This window comes from Amblyomma mixtum, chromosome 3, assembly GCF_055824585.1.
Source record: "Amblyomma mixtum isolate Tamu chromosome 3, ASM5582458v1, whole genome shotgun sequence".
Taxonomy (NCBI): Eukaryota; Metazoa; Arthropoda; class Arachnida; order Ixodida; family Ixodidae; genus Amblyomma; species Amblyomma mixtum.
The window spans coordinates 318963188-318984419 of NC_143014.1; the positions used below are offsets into that span (position 1 = coordinate 318963188).

The 21232-nt window shown below is 48.1% G+C and overlaps 2 protein-coding genes across 6 annotated transcripts in view; one reads left to right on the top strand and one right to left on the bottom strand.

Annotated features, from left to right (window-relative positions):
• Positions 1–1054: 1054 nt before the first annotated feature.
• On the bottom strand, positions 1055–1753 carry LOC149355748 (protein GVQW3-like). The gene has a single exon (XM_089576179.1). It carries the CDS (start codon positions 1607–1609, stop codon positions 1055–1057), a length of 555 nt encoding a protein of 184 aa, XP_089432305.1. The 5' UTR covers positions 1610–1753.
• Positions 1754–10614: 8861 nt separating this feature from the next.
• Positions 10615–21232, top strand: part of LOC149355749 (valine--tRNA ligase, mitochondrial-like) — a 42832-nt gene continuing 32214 nt past the window's right edge. For all 5 annotated transcript variants that reach the window (XR_016291573.1, XM_089583995.1, XM_089583996.1 and 2 more), the window contains exons 1-2: positions 10615–10643; positions 14042–14100. Coding sequence is in view for 4 of the 5 variants with exons in the window: in XM_089583995.1 (XP_089440121.1) it covers positions 10640–10643; positions 14042–14100 (63 nt within the window). In the remaining variant the exon portion in view is untranslated. The remainder of the gene's footprint in view (positions 10644–14041; positions 14101–21232) is intronic.

A 21232-nucleotide genomic window follows, 5' to 3' on the forward strand; every position in this document is an offset into this window, starting at 1 on the left:
TGGCGCGCGGCGCGCGGCGCGCGGCGCGCGGCATTGTGAACAAGGCTCCCGTGGGGGAGCCGAAACGTCATCTCATCCTATCTTTTGGTCGGCGCCTTCTAATTTCGTCACATTAACGTTCTGTTCTGCTTGGAAGCAGCATGAACTCGCAAGACAGCTCCTCCAAAAACGGCGGTAATTGTTTCGCGGTTTCCGTTATGTAACAAGCGCCTATATTTTTCCGATCTACACCACAGAGATATTAGATCTAGATATTAATTCAACAAACAGCTAAATTAATTAAACAATACGCATGACTTCCGTATCACAGCTGGGTTGTTTAAGAGTCACTTGATGTTCGTACACAAGCTGCGCAACAGTGTTTCGCAATGCGCAGTGATGCTGCTGACGCCGGCTTTGAAGGCCAGAAGTGGCGGGCATCCTAGTGGCGCCATCTGTCGTGGACAGAGCAAACTGCTTTCTGTAAACGGTCTATATACGAGGTCTGTTAGAAAAGTATCCGACCTTTTGCCGAAGAAAAAAAACTGGCATAACTGGAGCGTTGGAAACCTAATCACCTTCAAAGTAGTCTCCTAGGGACTCCACATACTTCTCCCAGTGGTGCTGCCATTGTTGGAAGTATTCCGAAAAGGCCTCTTTCGGAATGGAGTTTAGCTCAGCTGTCGTTGCAGGCATAATGTCCTCTCTTGTCTGAAATCGCGCTCCTTTCAATGGCCTCTTGATTTTGGGAAACAGCCAGAAGTCACAGGAGGCCATATCAGGAGAGTAAGGAGTCTGTTGAACTAAAGCAGTCTGGTTTTTCGCGAAAAAAGTGTGAATTTAGTGCGAGAAATGTGCAGGAGCATTGTCATGATGGATGCGCCAATTTCCTGTTGACCTCAACTTCGGCCTCTTGCGCCGCACAGCACCATGCAGGCGACGGAGGACATCCTTGTAGTATTCTTTTGGTCAATGTTTACTTTGTGGGGTGCGTGCGCGTGGTGTGCCACACAGAGGGAGTCAAAGAAAGCAGTCAGCATCACTCTGACATTGCTGCGCACTTGGCGGGCCTTCTTTAGACTTGGTGACGTGGAATGCTGCCATTTTGTGACGACTGAGATTTGGTTTCCGGGTCGTACCTGTACACCCAAGACTCGTCACCAGCGATTATGGTGTTGATGAAGTCGGGATCACTGTTTGTGGAATCCAGCATATCCTGTGAGACTTCAACACGAAGCTGCTTTTGCTCCACCGTGAGCAGCTTCGGCGCCAATTTCGCCGCATCTTTCTCCATGGCCAAATTTTCGGTGATAATGGAATGTGCGGAAAAATTGGTGATGTCCACCTCTTCCACAATTTCTCGGAGAGTCACACGATGGTCCCGCGTCACCACAGCGTTCACTTTGGCAATGGCCTGGTCATTCCGGCATGTTGATGGCTGACCGGAGCGTGGCTCTCTCTGCATCGATGTGCGGCCGTCTTTAAACGAATTGTACCAATGCTTAATCTGGGTGCTGCTCATAGCATTGTCACCGAAAGCCGTCTGAATATTCTGAATGGTTTCCACTTGGCTGTCGCCTAGTTTCTGGCAAAATTTGATGCAGTAGCGCTGCTGCTGTCGCTCCGCCATTTTCCTTGCAATAAAAAACCGACGAGAGCACTGCGCACTGCCTCACTCAAACGCTGCGTGCCAGTGACTGACGCTATCGTCAGACGAGAAAAAATTGGTGCATGCGCACGAAAGTTCAAGGTAGGCTGGTGCAAGCGTGCTTGTTTCAAATGCATCAGGTGTTCGTAAAAAAAAAATAAAGTCGGATACATTTCTAACAGACCTTTTCTAAAAGACGTGTGTATGTGCATGCATACATGAGCTAATGTTAGCGTCAGACTATATAATATGTACATGTGTTTCTTTTGTGTGATGCATGCGTGTGTCTTAATTGATTTCCATGACAACGCGTGCAATCCGCCTTTTTCACGACGCGACTGCGCATGCGCCCATCCCCTGGCGGCGGTGTCGCGAAACATACTGGAAGTGTAAACAAACCGGCTTCCTACGATGGGTGCGTTGCTGCAGCCGTCGAGCGTTCAGCGCGGCGCATTTGGCGATTGATACGACTTGTGTTGCATACAGCTGCAATGCCCCATAAATAGAAAAGAAGAAAAGTCGGATTTTTTCGCTTTCTGAATGCTTCCCGGGACCGCCTTCGACGAGTAGCGTGGAGAAAAATAGTTCGCCGGCTCGACGATCGTGGCCGCCCTTGGGCACCGTCAAGCACGTCAAGACTATGCGGGAATCACTATGTGACAGGTATGGACGAGGTACTGTGATTAAATGCGTGTGCAGTTTATCACGAAATCTTTTATTCATGAGCAACAAGGCCTCGGATGGCACCGCGGCACCCAGACTTCCGGTCACTGATCTCAAGATCGCGGTTTCGATGCAGACCACGACAGCCGCATTTCAGTGGAGGCGAAATACAAAAACACTACTGTGCTGTCTATGTCAATGAACGTGAAATAAGTCCAGGTCGCATATATTAATACGGAGCCCTCCACTGAAGCGTTCCACACAGCCCATGTGTCAGACGTTAAATTCCACGTATCAATACTATGGAGTTCGCTCATCGCAGGCAACTGCTTTTCAAGAAACGAGCAAAGGTGCACGGCGGCGGTAGCCTCACACGCTTCCAGTTCGTCGCCAAAAATGGGTTTAGGTTAGTACCCGGGTAGGACAAAAACTGGATCGGGCATATTTAAGTTATCTCCAAAAGTTTTGCAGCGCGCACATCCGAACGGATTCCTACGGACGGGCGGACGATTGAACGGAAGAAAAAATAGCGGACACCAGAGGCAAAAATGTAGCCATTTCATCTGCTCCTACATTAAAACACTGCAAACTGGAATCGCACACCAGCAAACACATACGAGGCTGCACATTTAACATCACGGCATTATGCAGATCGAACTAGGCTGCAGTACGATTTGATAAAGCTAAACAGCACTGCCGCCAATAAATGCAAAATGATTCTAATAATGTAGAATGGAAGTTAAGCAGAAGCAAATTGCTAGTCGTCAGTGACTGCACAATACCAAGAAAATTCACTTATCCGGCCGAGCAATGGCAGTAAGCCTCGGTGATGTCTCCGGTCGTTTTCTGTGCTACGGCGTGCACGATGTAGTATCCACCTTTTATTGATGACAGGCATATACAGCGAAAAAGGCCAACCTAACTGATCGGGGATATTTCATTGAACATTAAGTTCCGAATTTAGCCTTCATCTTTGAAACGGCGGCCCTTGCTTAGCTGGCGAATTGTGGCGATCGCATCGCATGCCGGATGATCGGAGATACTGAAGAATTTACTCTTCGGTGGGCACAGCGGTCTGCCTCGAGCTTCGCACCCAGCCATCAGTCACACCTAAAAAGCTTCCAGGTACCAGGTGCTGCCCAGGACACGCCACCATCGTCGACAGATTCCAACAAAACGTGCTCCGCAGCGGCACTCAGTCCGGCCGGGTTGGGCGCAAAGTACCCTTCCAATGAGCTTCCAGCGTTGTACGCCAGGTGGCAGCACAGGAAAATGAAAAAGGCCGATTCTCACAGTTTCAATAGACCGATTTCACAAGCAGTTGCGCTACGCCACCGCCGCCGCGATGCACTCTGGGAGTTGTGGTACTCCGGCCGGCGGCCGCGTCAGCGCGGTGCGTGGCGCAGCGCGAGAAGCAGCCCTGTTTGCGTCGCCACACGGTGTTTCTCTGCGTGAATGCTGTATTTGCGGGACAAGTGCGTTCACCTGAGGAGTGTCGTGAGCTCCGACAACTGTGCGAAGCAGAGCGTCCCGGATTTTCCGTTTTCTAGAAGAGAAAAAGTAGCCAAGACATTGCGTAGAAGCTGTTCACGAGATGCAGCTGAAGAAGTGCTGTTCAGTACATTTAGCCGTACTGTCCCTGTTGATCAGTGCACAATGACAAATGGCAAATTTTCAAATTCTGAACTGTATTAAATGCCTTTTACGCGGCTCTCAGCTTTGAGGCAGTCCCTTAAATTGTTAAAAAGAAGGCAATCGGATTTGCCTTCGTGCTGCGTCGTCAAGCCTTCTTTGCAGCGATTTCTGCCAGGTGCAAGGTTGTAAGGGAACAAGTGTGCTAAGATTTATTGTTACATTCAGGAATCCACAATGTTAGCTTGATGCACGTATTCACTCCTGATGTCTCGAGCTCCCATACTAGCGATAATGCTTTCTTTATTTCACGGAATGAGAAAGCGAGGCTATAAAACTGTCGAAATGTGGAATAATTTCCATCGTTTTGTTGCTCACTGGTCGTTGAGTATACATGGTATTCCAGTAACAGCCACATGCCATTTATGCCGGGATATCATCCACATTTTGCCCGTTGTTTTGGATAAAGAAGGCCATCTAGTGTTTACCAATCAGTCAACCTGTTCAGACTCGTACTACGAAAATAGCGAAAGTGAGTCGTACGGGAGACGCCCTGGCAGAAGATTATGTTAACCGAAATAAAAAAGTAATTAGTGTATCAATAATCAAAATAAAACTATTCGTCACGAAATTAAAATCCCCTAAACCCTAATTAGGCGTACTCAAAAGCTCCCCGATTGGCTTCTTTTCTCATTTTGTACTGAACACAAGCATTTGTCACATCTCCATTTAGAAAAACGGCATAGCTCGCTCGAATCGCTCACCTTTCCTGCTGGTGACCCGCCGAGCACGTCGTGAATACATGTATGTGTTTACGTGAATAAGAAAAAAACAATCGCATGGCCGGTTTTGATCAAGGGCTATGATGAAAAAATAAAGGCAACAAACGCTGTGTGACACGTCTATAGCGAATGCCTAGATGAATACAGCGAATACTGAAACAGCAAAATGAGGTGGCAAGAAATGTAAATACTGTCTGAAGACGTTAATTAAATCGCGTGCATCGCTATGCGTTCAAATGTTCTGCTGACAGAATTAACGAAAGCGGCGGTAAAGCGCGTTTTTATCGCCACCGGCAGCATTTTCCAAAGCAAGGTTCGAGGAACAAACGCAGCCTCGCCACCGCGGCCACTCCACTTCATGCGGCAACTGACCCCCTCTCTGCGCTGTTCCTACCGCGATTAGCATTGCACCCCTCGCGATTAGCATTGCACCCCTCGAAACTCCGCCGTGGAGCCTCTGTTTCCTTTATAGAGCTCAACACAATAAACGAAACGGCGGAGAGCTAATGCGGCCGGGTATAATGCCAGTCAAGGCGCAAAGTAATGTAGGCTGTCGTGCAGACGGCGCCACGAAGGACTACAGCCAAGATGGCGGCTGGCTACTTCCGGTAAACGCGCGCATGCGCAGTAGGCTTTGTGAAATCGGTCTCAAGTTCAGCGCGCTGCCCTGCAGTCCTCAAAATCAGTTATCCTTTTGCGCCTATATTATGTATAATTAAGTTAAAGGCACAATCAGAACCAGTTTCAAAACCCAGTTGTAACTCTCTGAAATATCCATTTGCATGGTTCTGGTCAAAATTTCCAAGGTTTTTTTTTTTTTTTTCTAAACGGGAAGTTCCAAATGGTCCTGTTCGTCAAGTGGTTCCAGCTGTATGGTCCCATTTGTGAAATTTCCACCTCGGACGTGCTCTTGATTTGATTTGTGTCCGCTTTCCGGCGGCATTCCTGCAGCTGTTTTGGCAACAATACACGCAACAATAAATAGTGTTGCACGGTTTATAGGTGTCCAAGGGCGTCCGCAGAATTTTTTGCAGGGGGGGGCCCCATTGGTTGTTGGCGCCGGAGGGGGGGGGGTATGTTCGTAGCAAAAAGGCACTATTTGCGGAGTAAATTTATTTATTTATATACAAATAAAATAAATAAGTAAAATACACGCATGAAATAAAAATTACAAACAGCAAATTAAAGCGAGGCTAGGAGAGATACATTGGAGTTTATCAACGAAGAAACAATTAAAATTAATAAAAATGCAAAAAGATACTATCACTTCGTGGAGAAGAGTGCTCAGTCTTGCTGCATACGGGTTCTCGACACACCCGGATTGATGACCAGCACACAGCACAATATGTTCACAAACACGCAACGACAGTCACTCAGTCAGTCTTCCTTGAACAGAAACTGTAGACGCCTCGGATTTTTCTGGGCGAATTGCGTGATGACACTGGTGATAAATTCATTTCTGTGCTTCATTACACGCTCTCGGTGCACACTCATCATACAAAGGCCGTCCAGTCTGTCGTTTGTCATCGTTGAGCGTAGCCACGTTTTCACTCTCCTCATTGTACTGAAGGAGCGTTCGACCGTACAGGTAGTAACTGGCAAAGCCAGAGCCACCTCAATGGCTTTTGCAACACCAGGGAAGAATGTCTTGGCCTGATGTAGAAGCTCGCAGTAAGTTATTTCTGATGGGTCCCCAGTTTTGTTGCACCACATCTCGTACCAAGAGATGGCCTCTTCCTTGAAGTTGTCGATGCCGTAAAAGCACTGGAGTTCTTCGGCGAGAACAGCGAACTCAACACGGCTCAAGTGCTTCATTTTTGATGGATGCAGCTGGAGAAGTTTGAAGCTCCTCTCATTGCTTTTAGAAAAGCGCCGAGCTAAAGAAGCAGTGAGGGAGTCCAAGTACGGCACATATATTGCCACACGGTAGTATTCCTCTGGCGACTGAATCCCGTAGTTGTCTCGGTGGGCCTGACGAGAGACTTGTCTTGGTACAGATATCACCACATTTAAGTGATTGGCTGCCTCCCTTGCTGCATTCATGATGTTAGAGAACTCCTCTACAGCGTTTGTCCGGTGGCCGCGAAAAATACGTTGTAGCTAAGTGATGTGGCCATGCACAGAATGGAAGTCCATGGATACACCTTGCAGAATGTTCGTAGCTGGTTCGAGCCGAGCGCTGTACTTCGCTACAATATGCAAGCAGACGATGAAAGATGAGCTTGTTGTTGCGCAGTAGAGGATGTGAGCTCGTTGTCTAGTTGCAGCGTTCGAGCATGATTCCGTGGACGCGAGCTGCTCGAGTGCTTCGACTATGGCCACGTAATGCTGAGAGAAGATCCTAATAGACTTGTACTTTGCAGACCATCTTGTCTCACACAGCATCGGAATGTTGGGCACCAATTTTCTCCGGAGCACGCTCTCGCGGAAGAAGTTTATGGTTTGTTTGATTATCCCAATTGTGTTTCGAATTTCAGAGACGTCGTTCAAATTGTTGATGACGAGATTTAGTTTGTGACTTGCACAGTGGAAAAATAGTGCCTTCGGGAACTGTTTTTGTATAATTTTGTTCACTCCAGCTTCTTTTCCAGCCATTGTAGAGCATCCATCGTACCCCTGTCCAACGAGGTTCGAAAGAATCAGTCCGACATTCGTCAAAAGCTTCAAGATTGCCGCGGCGATGCAAGCGGAGTTTAATTGCTCCAGCTCTACAAATCCCAAAAACTGCTCTCGAACGCACACTTCGACTTCCGCCTTGTCAATAAAGCGAACGCCTATAGACATCTGCTCTTTTCCTGAAATATCTGCAGTTTCGTCAGCAAGAACGGAAAAAGCAAACGCTTTGTTAGTTTCGGTAACTATCTGCTCTCTCAGGATGTCGCCACAGATTGTGATGATCTCGTTCTGGACGCGGACAGAAGTGTACTTGGCATTGCCAGCAGAAGAAGCGAAGTGCTCCTGAAGTAGAGTATCTCCAGCTTCTACACGAAAGTCAAGCAGATCATTGAAGACTCCACTATCGGACTGCTTGCCGCGAATCGGCAAGTCATGCGTCGCGCAAAAGACAATGGTGGAAACTATTGGAAATAGTTTCTCACGGTTCCTTTCAACTTGCGCGTGCAGTGCTCTGTTCAGCTGCTGTACAACGGGTAGCTGCTTGCCTTTCATCACATCCATAAAGTTCTGTGAGGCCGTCATTGCCTCCTGGTGCCATTGGGATTTTACGTGATCCCTGCACGCCTCGTGCATTTTTCTGTAGTTACTGAAAGCGCGCACGGTAAAACTACCTTGAGTACCCCGGTGAACACGCGGAGGAAAAATGACGCAAAAACGACAAAAGGCGCCTTTCGCTGTCGCTGAGTACGCAAGCCAGGGGGCGTAATCTCCCAGCCACTGATGTCGAAAAGGCCTCTTTCCAGGTGTTACATCCTTCTTAAAATCATATGTGACATTTGGCGACCATGGCTTAGTAAGAAGACGTAACTTCAAAAAGTCCGGTATGCCAGTGAGTTTAACTTTGCCTAGAAACTCTCCTAAGTCATATTCTTGAGGCAAGTTATTTGTTTTCTTGATGTTGTCTCCGGACTTCGATCCCAAGCAAGGAGAAAGGGAATCGTTTCGGCTTACTGCGTGACCGGAGCTCGCTGGTGGAGTTCCTTCCATGGAGACGACGACGCCGGCTACTGTCCGGTGATGAAAGGTTGCATCGCTCTGGTCAAATCCGGACTTGAATCCCAAGAAAGGAGAAATGGAATCATCTCGGCCTGCTGCATCACCTGAACTCACTGTTGACAGAGTCCCTTCCATGGAGTCGACGACATCAGCTACTGTCCGGTGATAAAAGCTTGCATCACTCTGTTCAAATGCTACACCGTTGTCACATGTCACACCAGAATCTGCAGGAGCGCATTTGGATAATGCTTCGTCAGACAACCGCTGACGCTTGAAGAAGCGTCGAATATCCATCATTCGGGACCGCGCGAGACAAAGCTGGCTATGGAGTTCCTCGGGGTTGGTAGTGTTAAAAACATATACACATTGATTGGAAAAACGGTTGAATGCGTACGTTGAAAACAAAAAATGACTATGTATGCAGCGAAAACTTATTTACAAGATAAATGCACGCTCGCAGCTTCATACACCTCGCTCCATCTTGCTCGCGCAACCGCACAGTCGAGTATTTGCACACACACTACTCGCCGCTCGTCGTTTTCTCGTCCGCTGTCTTGGTTGTTCTCAGCTTCGTTGACAACCGGCCACTAAAAACACCGAAGCACAAACAAAGAGGCGCGCACACGCAAGGAACGCCGCGCGACTTCCGAGGGGAAGGGACACTCGCCACTCCGGTCGGAAAATTTGTTTTGTGTGTTTTTATGAGGTTCAGAGCCCCAAAACGACTCAGGCTATGAGGGACGGACGGTCTCTTTACCATGCACTGACATCGCACAGTACATGGGCGCTGTTGGGATTTGAGGCCCAGCCAGAGGTGACAGGCGAGCCAGGCAGGCGCCATCGGGCTGCCTTGACCAAAGGCGCTGGTTTCCGGAGAAGACGCAAGGTACGCTGGTGTGGGGGCGCCTCTGGAGACTGCGTCGCCGTGAACAAAAGCAGCTAATCCCCTTTGCCGAAAATTCTGAAAGCGGCTCTTGTACCGAACTGCGCTCTCCCGTGGATCGGAGGAGACAGCGAGCGGCGGCGGCGCCAACTCATCGCCCGCTTGCCCCTGAGCAGTCCGACAAAGCGGGGATGGACACGGCTGATTTGTCCCTCCCTCCTGAAGAATTCATCGGTGGCCGGGGTGTGCACTGTCTGCCTCCGTGTCGCTATCTCTCTAGAGATCAAAGAAACAGGCACACATCTCAAGACGGCTCGAAACACATGCTCGCCGGTGCCGCTGTATGTCTGCAACGACGCGTCCCCGGACGCGGCACTTTGCAGATGTGACCCAAAGCGTGGAAGCAGGGCCGCTTTTACTCTTTTGGCTGAGCGCACCGCCGCCCCTGACGTGAGGCCATCACTCACGGTTCGAGTGAGTGATTTTCCAGGGGGGTGCAGCCGCCCCCCCTTGCCCCCCCCTCCGGACGCCCATGTAGGTGTCTTCTAGTCAGCGCGGGAAGCGATGACGGCTTTCTTTCTGCGCGAAGACGCTCTCCGGCAAAAGAATTCGCTAGGCTGGACCCTCTTCCTTCCAAGCCAAGAAGCCTCCTGCTTGGAGTGGACCAAACAAGGAGCAAAAAAAAAGGATAATGCCACCCGGGCGCCCTACAAGAGGTGATCGCCCTTCCAGACGGGAGCCTCGGGAAAAGGCGTCAGCATGGCTTCGCGCGGCTCGGGGGAGAAAACAAACAAAACGGAACTCGCTCGGGCCCTGAGTGCTCCACGAAGAACGAGAAAACTCGCATTTTCAGCCGTCCCATACTTTTTAACTCGTGAGTAAATGTTGTTTATAGTTTCCTGAGATTTTCTATTCCAGTTCTCGGCATTTTTGAGTAGCGTTAAAATACGCGATGCTCAATAAATGTATTTGCGATACCGACACTCCGACACTTTCGTTTTTGCCAAGTGATACCTGGTAATTATACACAAACGCATCGAAAGATAGTATCGAAGATACATATGTACAGTACCTGCAACACTGCCCATCTGCTTACCGGCTAACGTTTCGTATTTTCCCGCATTTGATGACATCACACCATTTTGACCAATCGCAAGTTTCTAAAGTCTCCACTTTTCTGGCCAATGATGAGTTTTCGTATCGTTGAAGTATGGAGTGTTTTCTTATTAATAAAACTTTTTTTTTTGCATTTCGGCTAAGGAAATTTTGCAGCTTGACACTATCATCTTCACCATCTAAGTTTAAATCCAAAGTAAGCCAAAGCAATCGAATCCTGAAGTCGTAAACAATTTTTGCGGTCATGGAAGTTTGCGGTACACGATGTGTAGTGTGAGGTGCAAGCCACTCACCGCCTAGAACAGCCAAACTCATAAGTGGCCTGGCAACCCTGACTGTCTCCGCGCGTTCCCTCTCGAAGTGCCGAGTCGGGGAGAGAGCCTTCAGCCGCGAGCGGAGACGCTGCCGTCTGTATTTGAAGCCTTTTGTTTGTAACTGTTCGACGGTAGAATAAATACATCCGTGCTCACATATGGCGCAGTCGACGTCCCGAACCTCGGTGTAGCCCGCCCATTCGAAGCCGCAAGCCACTTCACCGAAAGCCAGAGTCAACGTGTGTCGAGCACCAGCAGCCAAAGCCCAACGCCCGTCTCACCGCCGCCGCCGCCGCCATGCCGCTCATAAACTGGGGGGAAGCCACCGCCTCGGACCTCGCTGGTTTTACAGTGGACTTCTTGCGAGATGAACTATCGCAACGCAATTTGGACAATACTGGTTCCAAGGACGAACTTATTTCTCGCATCCTTGCTGACACTGCCGCAAAACGAGTCCTGCTACCGGAAACAACTGGATCAGTCACCGAGACGCAGCCCGCTCCAACTCAAGGTGACCAGTTTTTCCAGCCTATGCCAGTGTTCAGCGCCGACCCCGTACAGAATATGCAGATTTTGACCGCCTACCTTCAAAATCAACTAGCTTTGTCACTGTCACAAGCCTCTACGAGAGCAGTGCACGTAACAACTTTGCCGGACTTGTCATCAACGCTTCCGACGTTCAGTGGCGACGGAGGGTTATCCGTAACCCGATGGATAGAAGATCTCGAGCGCACCCAACAGCTTGCCTCTTGGGAACCCGCTACCCTGCTAGCCATCGCCCTCTCAAAACTTCGTGGCCCAGCCGCTGACTGGAAGGAAATCACTGGCCACCAGCTAAAAACTTGGTCAGAGTGGAAGGAAGCGCTTATAGCGCAGTTCGGCGAGCGACTGTCGCTTATACAGTGGCAGGAACTTGTCGGTGCGCGTGAGCAAAGCCCCGGTGAGAGCCTGGTTACCTATACTCTCGCCAAGCTCAAGATAATTGGAAGGTGCCCACTTTCATTGACTGACAAAGAGCGCATCGAATATTTAATTCAGGGCATCCGTGATGAGCAAGTGGCTACAGCGATCGTCGTTCAACGCCCGAAGACTGTCCAGGATTTCGTCAGCATCGCTTCAGAAGTTGATCGTGCCATGGACCACTCCCGCATGACTAGACTGTCAAAGCCATCCGCGCCAATTTCAAGTCGACAGCCGCATCCTATCACCTCCAGTGCTACAGCTACGACCGAGAGCACTGCAGACATCCGCCAGCCTTCCCGACCTATAAATAGCACCTACCAGCAACCAAACCGTGGAAGGCTGCCGCCCTCAAGAATATCCAACCTGCCACCTGCTAACCAAGAACATCGGTACGAGGCAATCTCTTCCAAGTATGGTGCACCTGCCTACAGACGAGGGCAAGACCTAAGCGAAGCAGTATGTTATAGCTGCAAGAAAAAGGGCCATCTGGCTAGCAACTGCACTGAGAAAGGACAGCCCTCCCGAGACAAGACGCAAACAATCCCTAAAACGCCAACAGCTTGTGTTGGCCGCACTGAGGACCCTTTGCTTGGATCCATGCTCAGGTGTGCGGTTATCACTGCTCACGTCAAGGGCCTTGGAGAGATTAATGCCTTCCCAGACAGTGGTTCCAACGTCACTATCCTCGCTGCCAGCCTAGCTGAAAACCTCAGCATAGAGCCGTGGACAAAGCCACCCCTTCTCGTCGTAGGAGGAGCCTCCGTCGCGCCTCAGGGATCTGTCTTCTTGCAAATCAGCGTAGGCCCCCTCTCTGCAATTGTGGAAGCAGCAGTCCTTCAGAGAAATGCCCTTCCCCTTATCCTGGGAGAGGACTGGTTTTATGCTGCTCAAGCGGAACTTCATTTCAGACCACCACACCTTCCTGTTATCTGCCAGCCCTCTACAAACACTGTCGTGCTGTGCAAAGAGGAACTGTTACCGCGTATGTCCAATGCAGTGATACTTAAAACATCAACTTTGTCTCGCTTTGACCCACCGCATACCACCAGCGAACCCCTACAAGTGGATTTTGAACCAGACGAACACGAGCCCGTGTGGAGCAAGCTCAACAAGGCAGCCCAGTCTCAAACTCAGCCAGCAGACTACAAGAGCCCAGCCCAGCCAGCCTCATGCAGCGTATTTCCTTCTGAGCCATGTTCATCCACGCCCAACAGTTTCCCTGATATCGTCATCGGGACCCAACTCAAGCCCGAAGAACAGCCAGCAGTGAAGCAAATAGTACACCGCCACTCACGTCTCTTCGCTACCAGTCCTGATGACATTGGCCTTTATGAAGGCATCGAGCACGAGATCAACTTACTGCCGGATGCAAAGCCTTATGGACGGCAACCATACCGCTACACAGCCAGTGATCGGAAGTTCCTCGAAACCCAAACAGCATCTCTTCTTCAAAATGACATCATCCGTTCTTCATCTAGACCTTGGGGATTTCCTGCCATTGTCGTGACGCAGAAAGACAAAAAGAGCCGCTTCATCCCGAACTTCTCGAAAGTTGCCGCACCTCTGCAAGCTGTCATCCGAAAGGCTGACTTCGAGTGGACAGTTGAGTGTCAACAAGCCTTTGAAGCCCTTCGTGCCGCACTTACAACAGCACCTATACTGGGACACTTCCACAATGAAACTGCTGTGCCTATAACCTCTACAAAAGATGCCTTGAAACATCTCCACTCAGTGTTTTACAGGTTCGGTGCTCCTGACCATTGTTTGTGTGACCATGCCAAGTCATTTGAATCACACCTGTTCAAGAACTTCATGCATACGCATGGTGTGAACATACACTTCGCAGTAGCTTACAGGGCAGCTAGCAACGGACTGGTGGAACGTGTCAATGCCACACTTGTGACCGTCCTCCAAAAACTATGCAACAATGATCAGGCACTGTGGGTCTCCAAACTCGACCCAGTGCTAGTGGAGCCCACATGCGAAGCCGTGCAACCTTTCCCGAGTCCTGATGAAGACAATGCCGAACAAGTGCCACCTATGACCAATGAGCCGAATCAGCCAACTGGTTCAGCGAGTCAGCGACTTCAGCGTCACCGTGCACCACCCAAGCGACTGCTTGACTACGACTTTGCCAAACTAGACTAATGTTCCTGTCCAAGAGGACTTGGACTTGCAGGCGGGGTGGGATGTGAGGTGCAAGCCACTCACCGCCTAGAACAGCCAAACTCATAAGTGGCCTGGCAACCCTGACTGTCTCCGCGCGTTCCCTCTCGAAGTGCCGAGTCGGGGAGAGAGCCTTCAGCCGCGAGCGGAGACGCTGCCGTCTGTATTTGAAGCCTTTTGTTTGTAACTGTTCGACGGTAGAATAAATACATCCGTGCTCACAGTAGGTATCGTGGAGTGTTGTGTGGTGCTCAGGAACTGTTTCCCCGGGTACTTGTAAAGGTAATATGAGGAACATTTCTTTTATTTTCTGGCAGTTAAATCTCTCATGTTTTACTGAGTCCAGTTTAGCGTTGTTATTGCCCACTACTGGACTTCACGAGAGCTTGGTTTCCCTTCGAAGCGCTGACATTGGATCATCAGAAGAAGGGTCCGTGTATTTCGCATCTTTTATCGGCATATGTCATAGCCGTACTTGCAGCGCGTACCTACGCATCTGTACGGCGGCTGGCACTCCGGTTCCTGTGCTGCTGATTTTCATGCAATAGTAAAATCGCGAGCTGAGCGAGTTGGTACTGTACATACCAAAACAGCGCATCAGCAGGGACGTTTTGCGTCGGTGTAACTGTTCGTGCCAGTTTGCCATAATTTACTGTGTTGGCATTCTGATCTTGTTGATGGGTGGCGGTGTGGTTCGCTGCGAATCACCGTCGGTTACAGAAGTAACACGCACAACAGCATTGTCCTGCGTGTTAGTTCCCCTTCCTTGTGTTACTTTCGAGCTCACGCCTCGAGAACATGAGAGATGGAGGCCCGGATTCACTGCGTTGCACCATCCGTGGAGTGTATATACTATATCATATGCAGTTCTTTCTCTCAGCTTGTACGCAAGTCATGCGCCTGCGAGTGCTTCATTCTCACGGAGTTGCCCTTCGTGGCGATGTTGACATCAGATGACCGAAACGGCCTTGGTTTTAGAAAAGCAGACAAAAATGTGCAGCCTGTTTCTTTTTTTTTTTTTGGAGTTGCCGAAAGGTAAACCGTCAGAATAATTAAGCCCACTTGGTTCTCTTCAGTGTGAACTTACATCACAGAAGAGGTTTTGTGCTCCACCTTCATTGAAACGTGGCCTCATTTTAATGAAGGTGAAGAGTGAAAACCCTTGCGATGATAAAGGCCCAGCATGCTCTATCCCGCGCATCATGTGCATGAGGAGGTGTAGAGTTTGGAAAAGGTGATTTCCCAGCATCTTCAGGGGTGTGTGTTCTGCCAGCAGTATACGTGACTCGTGGACTGCCTTGCTCCAGCCGTGGATAACTTGCAGGAGGTTAGCCAAGAAAGGACTTGGAAGAGGGGAGCTCTCATGAGCCATGGTGGAGGCACACACTTCCAGTGTTGGCATACTGTCAACATGCACACAAATGAGTGTGGGTCCCAGCGTGTGCCATTGTGGTGTACCAGAGGGCACGGCGTAGGCTTCGGATGAGGAGCCATGAAACACCACTCTCACTATGTTCACACTAACAAAATACGAGCAATCATTTTGGTTCATGCTTCTATGCAGGCCTCACTCTTCTATGCAGGCTTTCAGCCCAGTTTGGTTTTCTCACAATGGACCTGCACTTGGCATTTGAGGTTCGCTCGTCGTGTGCAGCTGAGAAATTGTTTTTTGAGGGGTGCATTTCAGTCCGATATATTTTTCCAGGTGAGGTTTTTCTGGCTTGTGTGACAAGTGGTCGTGTAGGAGAGGATTTCAAGACTGGCGGTTTCATTGCCACTTTTAGCATCCTACCCACTACTGCACAGTGCAACAGAATTGGACTGAGGATATTTGTTTCCTTTCGTCGCATTGCATGGGCAGCTCCAGGAGCAGTATCTTAGGTAGGAATGGGCAAGCCTTTTGTTTTTTGCCCACTGGGTCAAGAAGGGAGAAGGGAATTGATGTCGGAGCAGCCGCTAAGGAAATCAGTACACCTCTATTGTGGAGCTGTGGTGGAAGAGGGCTTTATGCTTGGTAGTGGCAGAGAAATGAATTTTTTTTACCTGTCGAGGGGGCTGTGTAGCATTTTGATATTTGTTTGGTTGAATCAAATTGGATGTTACAGTTGAAAGTGGGAATAAAAAGCTTAGACTAAAAAGTTTGTCGTCCCCGTGCTTTTAATTCTGTGGAAAAAAGTAAGATTAAACCTGGGCTTAATTGTATTGTCAATGCTAGATACAACAGCATACAGATTTGTTGACCAAATATTGTGGTACGAGCTTAAAGGTTTTAGAGGTTTGCATTTGGCAGTGGTCACATTTCCAGTAGCTTGTTTACATTAGCTAATTTTGGTTCATTGTACAAGTTGCATGAATGTGCAGTTGGGATGTCTTTTTGTGTGGCTGGGGAGAATTACTGGCATGAGAACCATCAGAAGGCATCAAGTTGGGTGTGTTTGGGGCCCCTGCCATTGATGATTTTTGGACATGAAATTAATAGATTTAACAAGTAGCATTGTCGTACGGTATGGAAGTGACTTGAAAGAATTTGCAGGTATGCACACGAAACACTGGTCACAAAAGCTGCTGATATGCACTCCTACCAGCTGCCCCCCTGAAGTGCCTGTATTTTATGGAGGCCCACTTCTTTCTTTTCATCTTATTAAGTATAGGAGCTCACCTGGATAGGGTAGATAACCTATCCTCTTACCTGCATGTGAATGTAAGCAGTGTGCTGTATATGTGGCCGCATATATACAGCGAGTACGCTTGTGGAGACATGGGTGGGTGTTCTTTGTTGCTAGCCAGGTGAGCTCTGCAGTGCAGAGCTCTCTTTCTTCTGAAATTCACTTTACAGTGTGGTAACGGTGCAGTCACTTTTTTTTAAATTTTGAATCGTCACGTCATCGCGTTGAATGGTGCTCTGCCACCGCCGCTTCCGCAGCTGCTTGCTCCTCTTTCCACGCATCACTCTAGTGCAGTCACTTGCGGCAAGTCTAGGCATGCCTGGTGCAGCAGTGGTGCACCTTCCTTCTTCCCCTCCACTCTCGTACTCTGGCTCCTTCATGCTAGTTCCAGCTCTTTCCACTTTCTTCAACCTCTGCCATCACTGTGTCTACCCTCTCTACCGTGTTTCTCAGATTGTCTTCCCATTTGTGCATGCTGCCGTCACTACTGCAGCCGCACTGCAGTCTCAGGGAAAGGAGCCATTAACAGCTCTTGCTGTAACATTTAACACAGTGCAGGCGAAAAAAAGCTTCTTTACATCAGAAAATCAGTCCAATTCACCCGCTCAATGTGTTCATAAAAAAAAATTACATTCATACTCAATGTGATTCTTTAGAAAAGTACAGTGCCTTTTATAAAATATGTTTCATACTATATGGCACAGCACGGTCTTCCAAGGGAATAGTGGTAAAATGCTATTCATGAAGGGGGAGTCTAGGAGGCATATCTCCCCACTGCTATTTATTGCATATCTACAGAGGTATTCAGAAGGTTGGATTGGAAAGAGCTAGTGATAAAAGTTAATGGAGAGCATCCCAGTAACCTCACATTTTTTTGATGACATTGACATGCTAAGTAACTTAGGGGAGGAATTGCAGTGTATAAATGAGTACTTGGAGACTGAAAAGACAAGTGGGACTAAAATTTAATACAAGAGCGTAGACTGGTGGGCGAGTTGCCACGACATTCTAGGGAAAAGCAGCGCACGAACACAAACACGTGGGGAGAAGGGATGAGAGACAGTGCTGCGTCTCGTCCCTTCTTCCCTCAAGTTTGTATTAGTGCGCCATTTTTTACTAAAATTTAATGTAAGAAATTAATGTGCCACAATTTAGGGAAGAAAGAACATTTTACAATTAGACGGTAAGGTTTTGGATGTGGTGAGGGAATACATCTATCTAGGGCAAGTAGTGGGAACAGGTTAGGACCATGAAACATTAAATAGCTACGAGAACAATAATGGAGTGGGGTGCATTTGGTAGGTACCGTATTTTCCGGTGTATAAGACGCACCCTTGTATAAGACGCACCCGCCATATATGAAGGCTCTCATTGAAAGAGTTGGTATATAAGACGCACCCGTGTATAAGACGCACCCCAATTTACCCACTTAGTCTAGTGAGGGTTAATTAAACACGCTTGCTCGACCATCGCGAAATGAACCATTGATGGACTCATCTGATCGCATGAAAGCTCCGTAGCTCCGTAGGCCCGCAGCCCGATTTCCGTTTTCGGTAGCATACTCGACCGCAGATAATTTGAACTTTGCGGTGTAGCTCTTGCGCAACTTCGGTGGCATACTGTAGTAAGACCGAGCATGACAGATGTAGGTAGTGGAAAACACACGTCGAAGTCACCAACACGGAAGTAATACGTACACGGTTGCGAAGTTGCAAAGAATGAATAAAAAAGAACGCCGGCTTGGCTTGTTTTGACAATGGCGAGAAGCGCGACTGTCGCCATATTTTGGAATTTCACATTACTTTTGCTTGCGCCTCCGAAACGACCGCGTGTTTGCGGTTCTGGAAGTCGTCATCCCCGCCGTTTCATGATAAAGTTCAGCTAAAAAAAGTTGCGCACGGCGGTCCCCGTATTGAAGTATTAACCGTGTTACTACCGCATCATTGGTAGTGATATTTTTTCGGTGAAAAAAGCTTGAGCATGAACCTGAGTAATTTCTGAACTCGCAAAAAAAACGAAATATTCGCATATAAGACGCACCCTTGTATAGGACGCACCAGCAAGATTTTTGACAAAAAACCGCGTCTTATACACCGGAAAATACGGTACTCTCAAATCATGACGTGCAGCCTATCAGTACCCCTCAAGAAGGAAGCATATACTAGCTGCATCTTCACAGTACTTGGTTATGGACAAAAAACTCTAAGGCTAATAAAGATATTTGATATGAAATTGGGAACAGTGCAGTGAGCTAGGGATAAGGAAGTGATAGGGTTGGGATCCCAACCAGCGGCATGCAGTTGTTTTTTCTTCTGCTTTCTAATCAGTTATATTTCAGGGATAAATTAATTACACTAACAATTTCCCACTGATCGAGACCACAAATTAGAAAAAGAAACACTCCCTTTCCTTGCTCCTTGATTGCTCCTTTGTATGTATGTTTTAATGAGCCCCTCATTTCCCTTCTCTTGTCTGCTCAGTAGCTTAATGAGGGCCTTGGTCCTGGCAGTCCCAGTGCCATAGGAAGCATAAGAGGGTTCTCTCCCAGCTTCCACGCTTGCCGTTTGATCACGTTATATGTGACACTCGCAGCAATACAGGACGTATTATGTCCGCCGCTATGGACGAGGGCGCCACTGGTGAGCACTCTCAGGTTTATTTTACATGTAACATAAATACCCCCTGAAGTAAAAGATTGGCTAGGTGCTGCCATAGCTCAGTTGTTAGAGCACCGGACACTTAGTTCGGAGTTTGTGGGTTTGGATCCCACCGGCAGCATGTGGTTGTTTTTTCTTCTACTTTCTAATCAATTATCTTTAAGCGACAAAATAATTGCACTATTATTTTTCCACTCATCAAGACCACAGAGAAGATTTAAAAAGAAACACTCCCCTATGCTCCTTGGTTTCGGTGACTGTTGGCTTTCTTCAAGCACAGAGCAGAATAGGCTAGAGAACTAATGCAGAGCAGGGCATGTGGTCTAGAGAGTAGATAGCTGGTGGCCACTCGGGATAATAGAGTGGATTCTAAGAGATGGCAAAGGTAGCACGGAATGGGAGTGGATCATTGACAGGGGGCAGTTGCAAGTGGCAAACAACGATTCATGTCAAGCTTAGAAAACTGCGTGCATATTTCTGAAGGAAGAAGTACTGTACATAACCAGTGCATGTATTGTACTGTACATAACCCACCTGTGTGGCCAGATGGCAAGGGCTAACGAAAAAGGTCAGAAGGAGACTAATACCCGTGCCGCATGTACACAAGAAATGGCAGTAAACGCTGAAGGCCTTAAGTTTGTTAAGGCCATTATGTTTGGAGTTGGTGCTGTACCATTATTGTAGACGTCCACATTTAATGTCATTATATTAAAGTGACGATGGCGATGACACTTTTGAACCAGTCAGAAATTTCACCTGTATGTAAACAGTGCTAGGAGCACAGTATTTCGGGAATGTTGTTGAAATGTAATATAAAAATTATTTTGCAGAAAACACCGCTGTTCTTGCCTGACAGGTCACAAAAGTAGCCATAAACTCGAGTGTCAGCTCACTAGCCGAGAGTACCTGTCAGAAATGATGGTAAAAATGGCGCCCTTCACATCGAACATGCAGTAGAGATGCATCATCTGACTGAAAGGCATGAAATAATCATTTGCTATTGGTTGGGAGTTTGCTGCCAACAAAGTTGCATGCTTTTCGCATGTGGAATGAAATCGAGAGTACGCATTGCTTGGGGGCATTCCCCCAAGCAATGCTGAGTTGTGGCGAACTCAGTAGGTCGCAAATGGCACTAAGGCTAATGCCATTAAATTTTCATATGTGGCACTGCACAAATGTCATTAAACTTTAAGGCAGTAAGCATTTACTGGCATTAAACTTGCCTGTATGGCATGGTTATAAGAACAGTGTGGCGAGTGATGGTAATAAAATGGCCGGGTTGGTGGGATGAGAGCTATGTTTATTTATACAATTAAAACAGGTATGGGATACCCTGTTGTAAATTTTGAAAGATCAAGTGGATGTGGGAAGCACATGTATTGCAGAGGACAGATAACCAGTCTTCTGTTAGGGTACCGAATGGGCTTTACCTGAACCCCATGGTGGATCAGGAGCTTTGACGCACTAGTGATCTGTTTGAAGGAGGTCGGCCAAAGACCCTTTTCTCAAACATTTCACCCCTGAAAGCCGAGCACTAGGCTAGGGAAAGCTTGTACCCATTAGAAAATGGATGGGTAGCTGGTGGCACTTGGAATCATGGATTGCAGTGAAGGGGAAGCATAGACATGGTGCAGGACAGGGTGACTGTAGGTCATTGGAAGAGGCTTTTGCCCTGCAACCGACTTAACTCAGCTGAATTGTGCATCTGTGTTGGTGCTTTCTGGTATTTAGAAAAGGGACTAGTACTGTTATTGTGAGCTGGTGGAAAGACTTATAGCCAGGAATTTTTCATATCTGTGGTTAGCATTTTGTCAATGTTAAAATAGAATGGAGTGTAATGGTCACCATTTGTACGGAGTGCTGTGATACAGGATGTTGCTCCCTAAATGGAAAGTTCTCATACAAGAAGTCATTTTGCTTTTGTTATCCGGTAGCACGAGGAGCTGGTCGGCCCAAAAGACGGTGTGCAATGTCACACTCAGTTGGGATGTGAATTGAAAGAAACAGAGTGAGCAGGATTAGAGCCTGCAGTGACATGAACAAATCAGCCTTGATGGCTGCTGATCACAGCAGGTTACCATCATGTTTAAG

Coding starts and splice junctions, on each gene's coding strand:
- LOC149355748 (XM_089576179.1), bottom strand. CDS start 1,609: ATGGCGGAGCGACAGCAGCAGCGCTACTGCATCAAATTTTGCCAGAAA.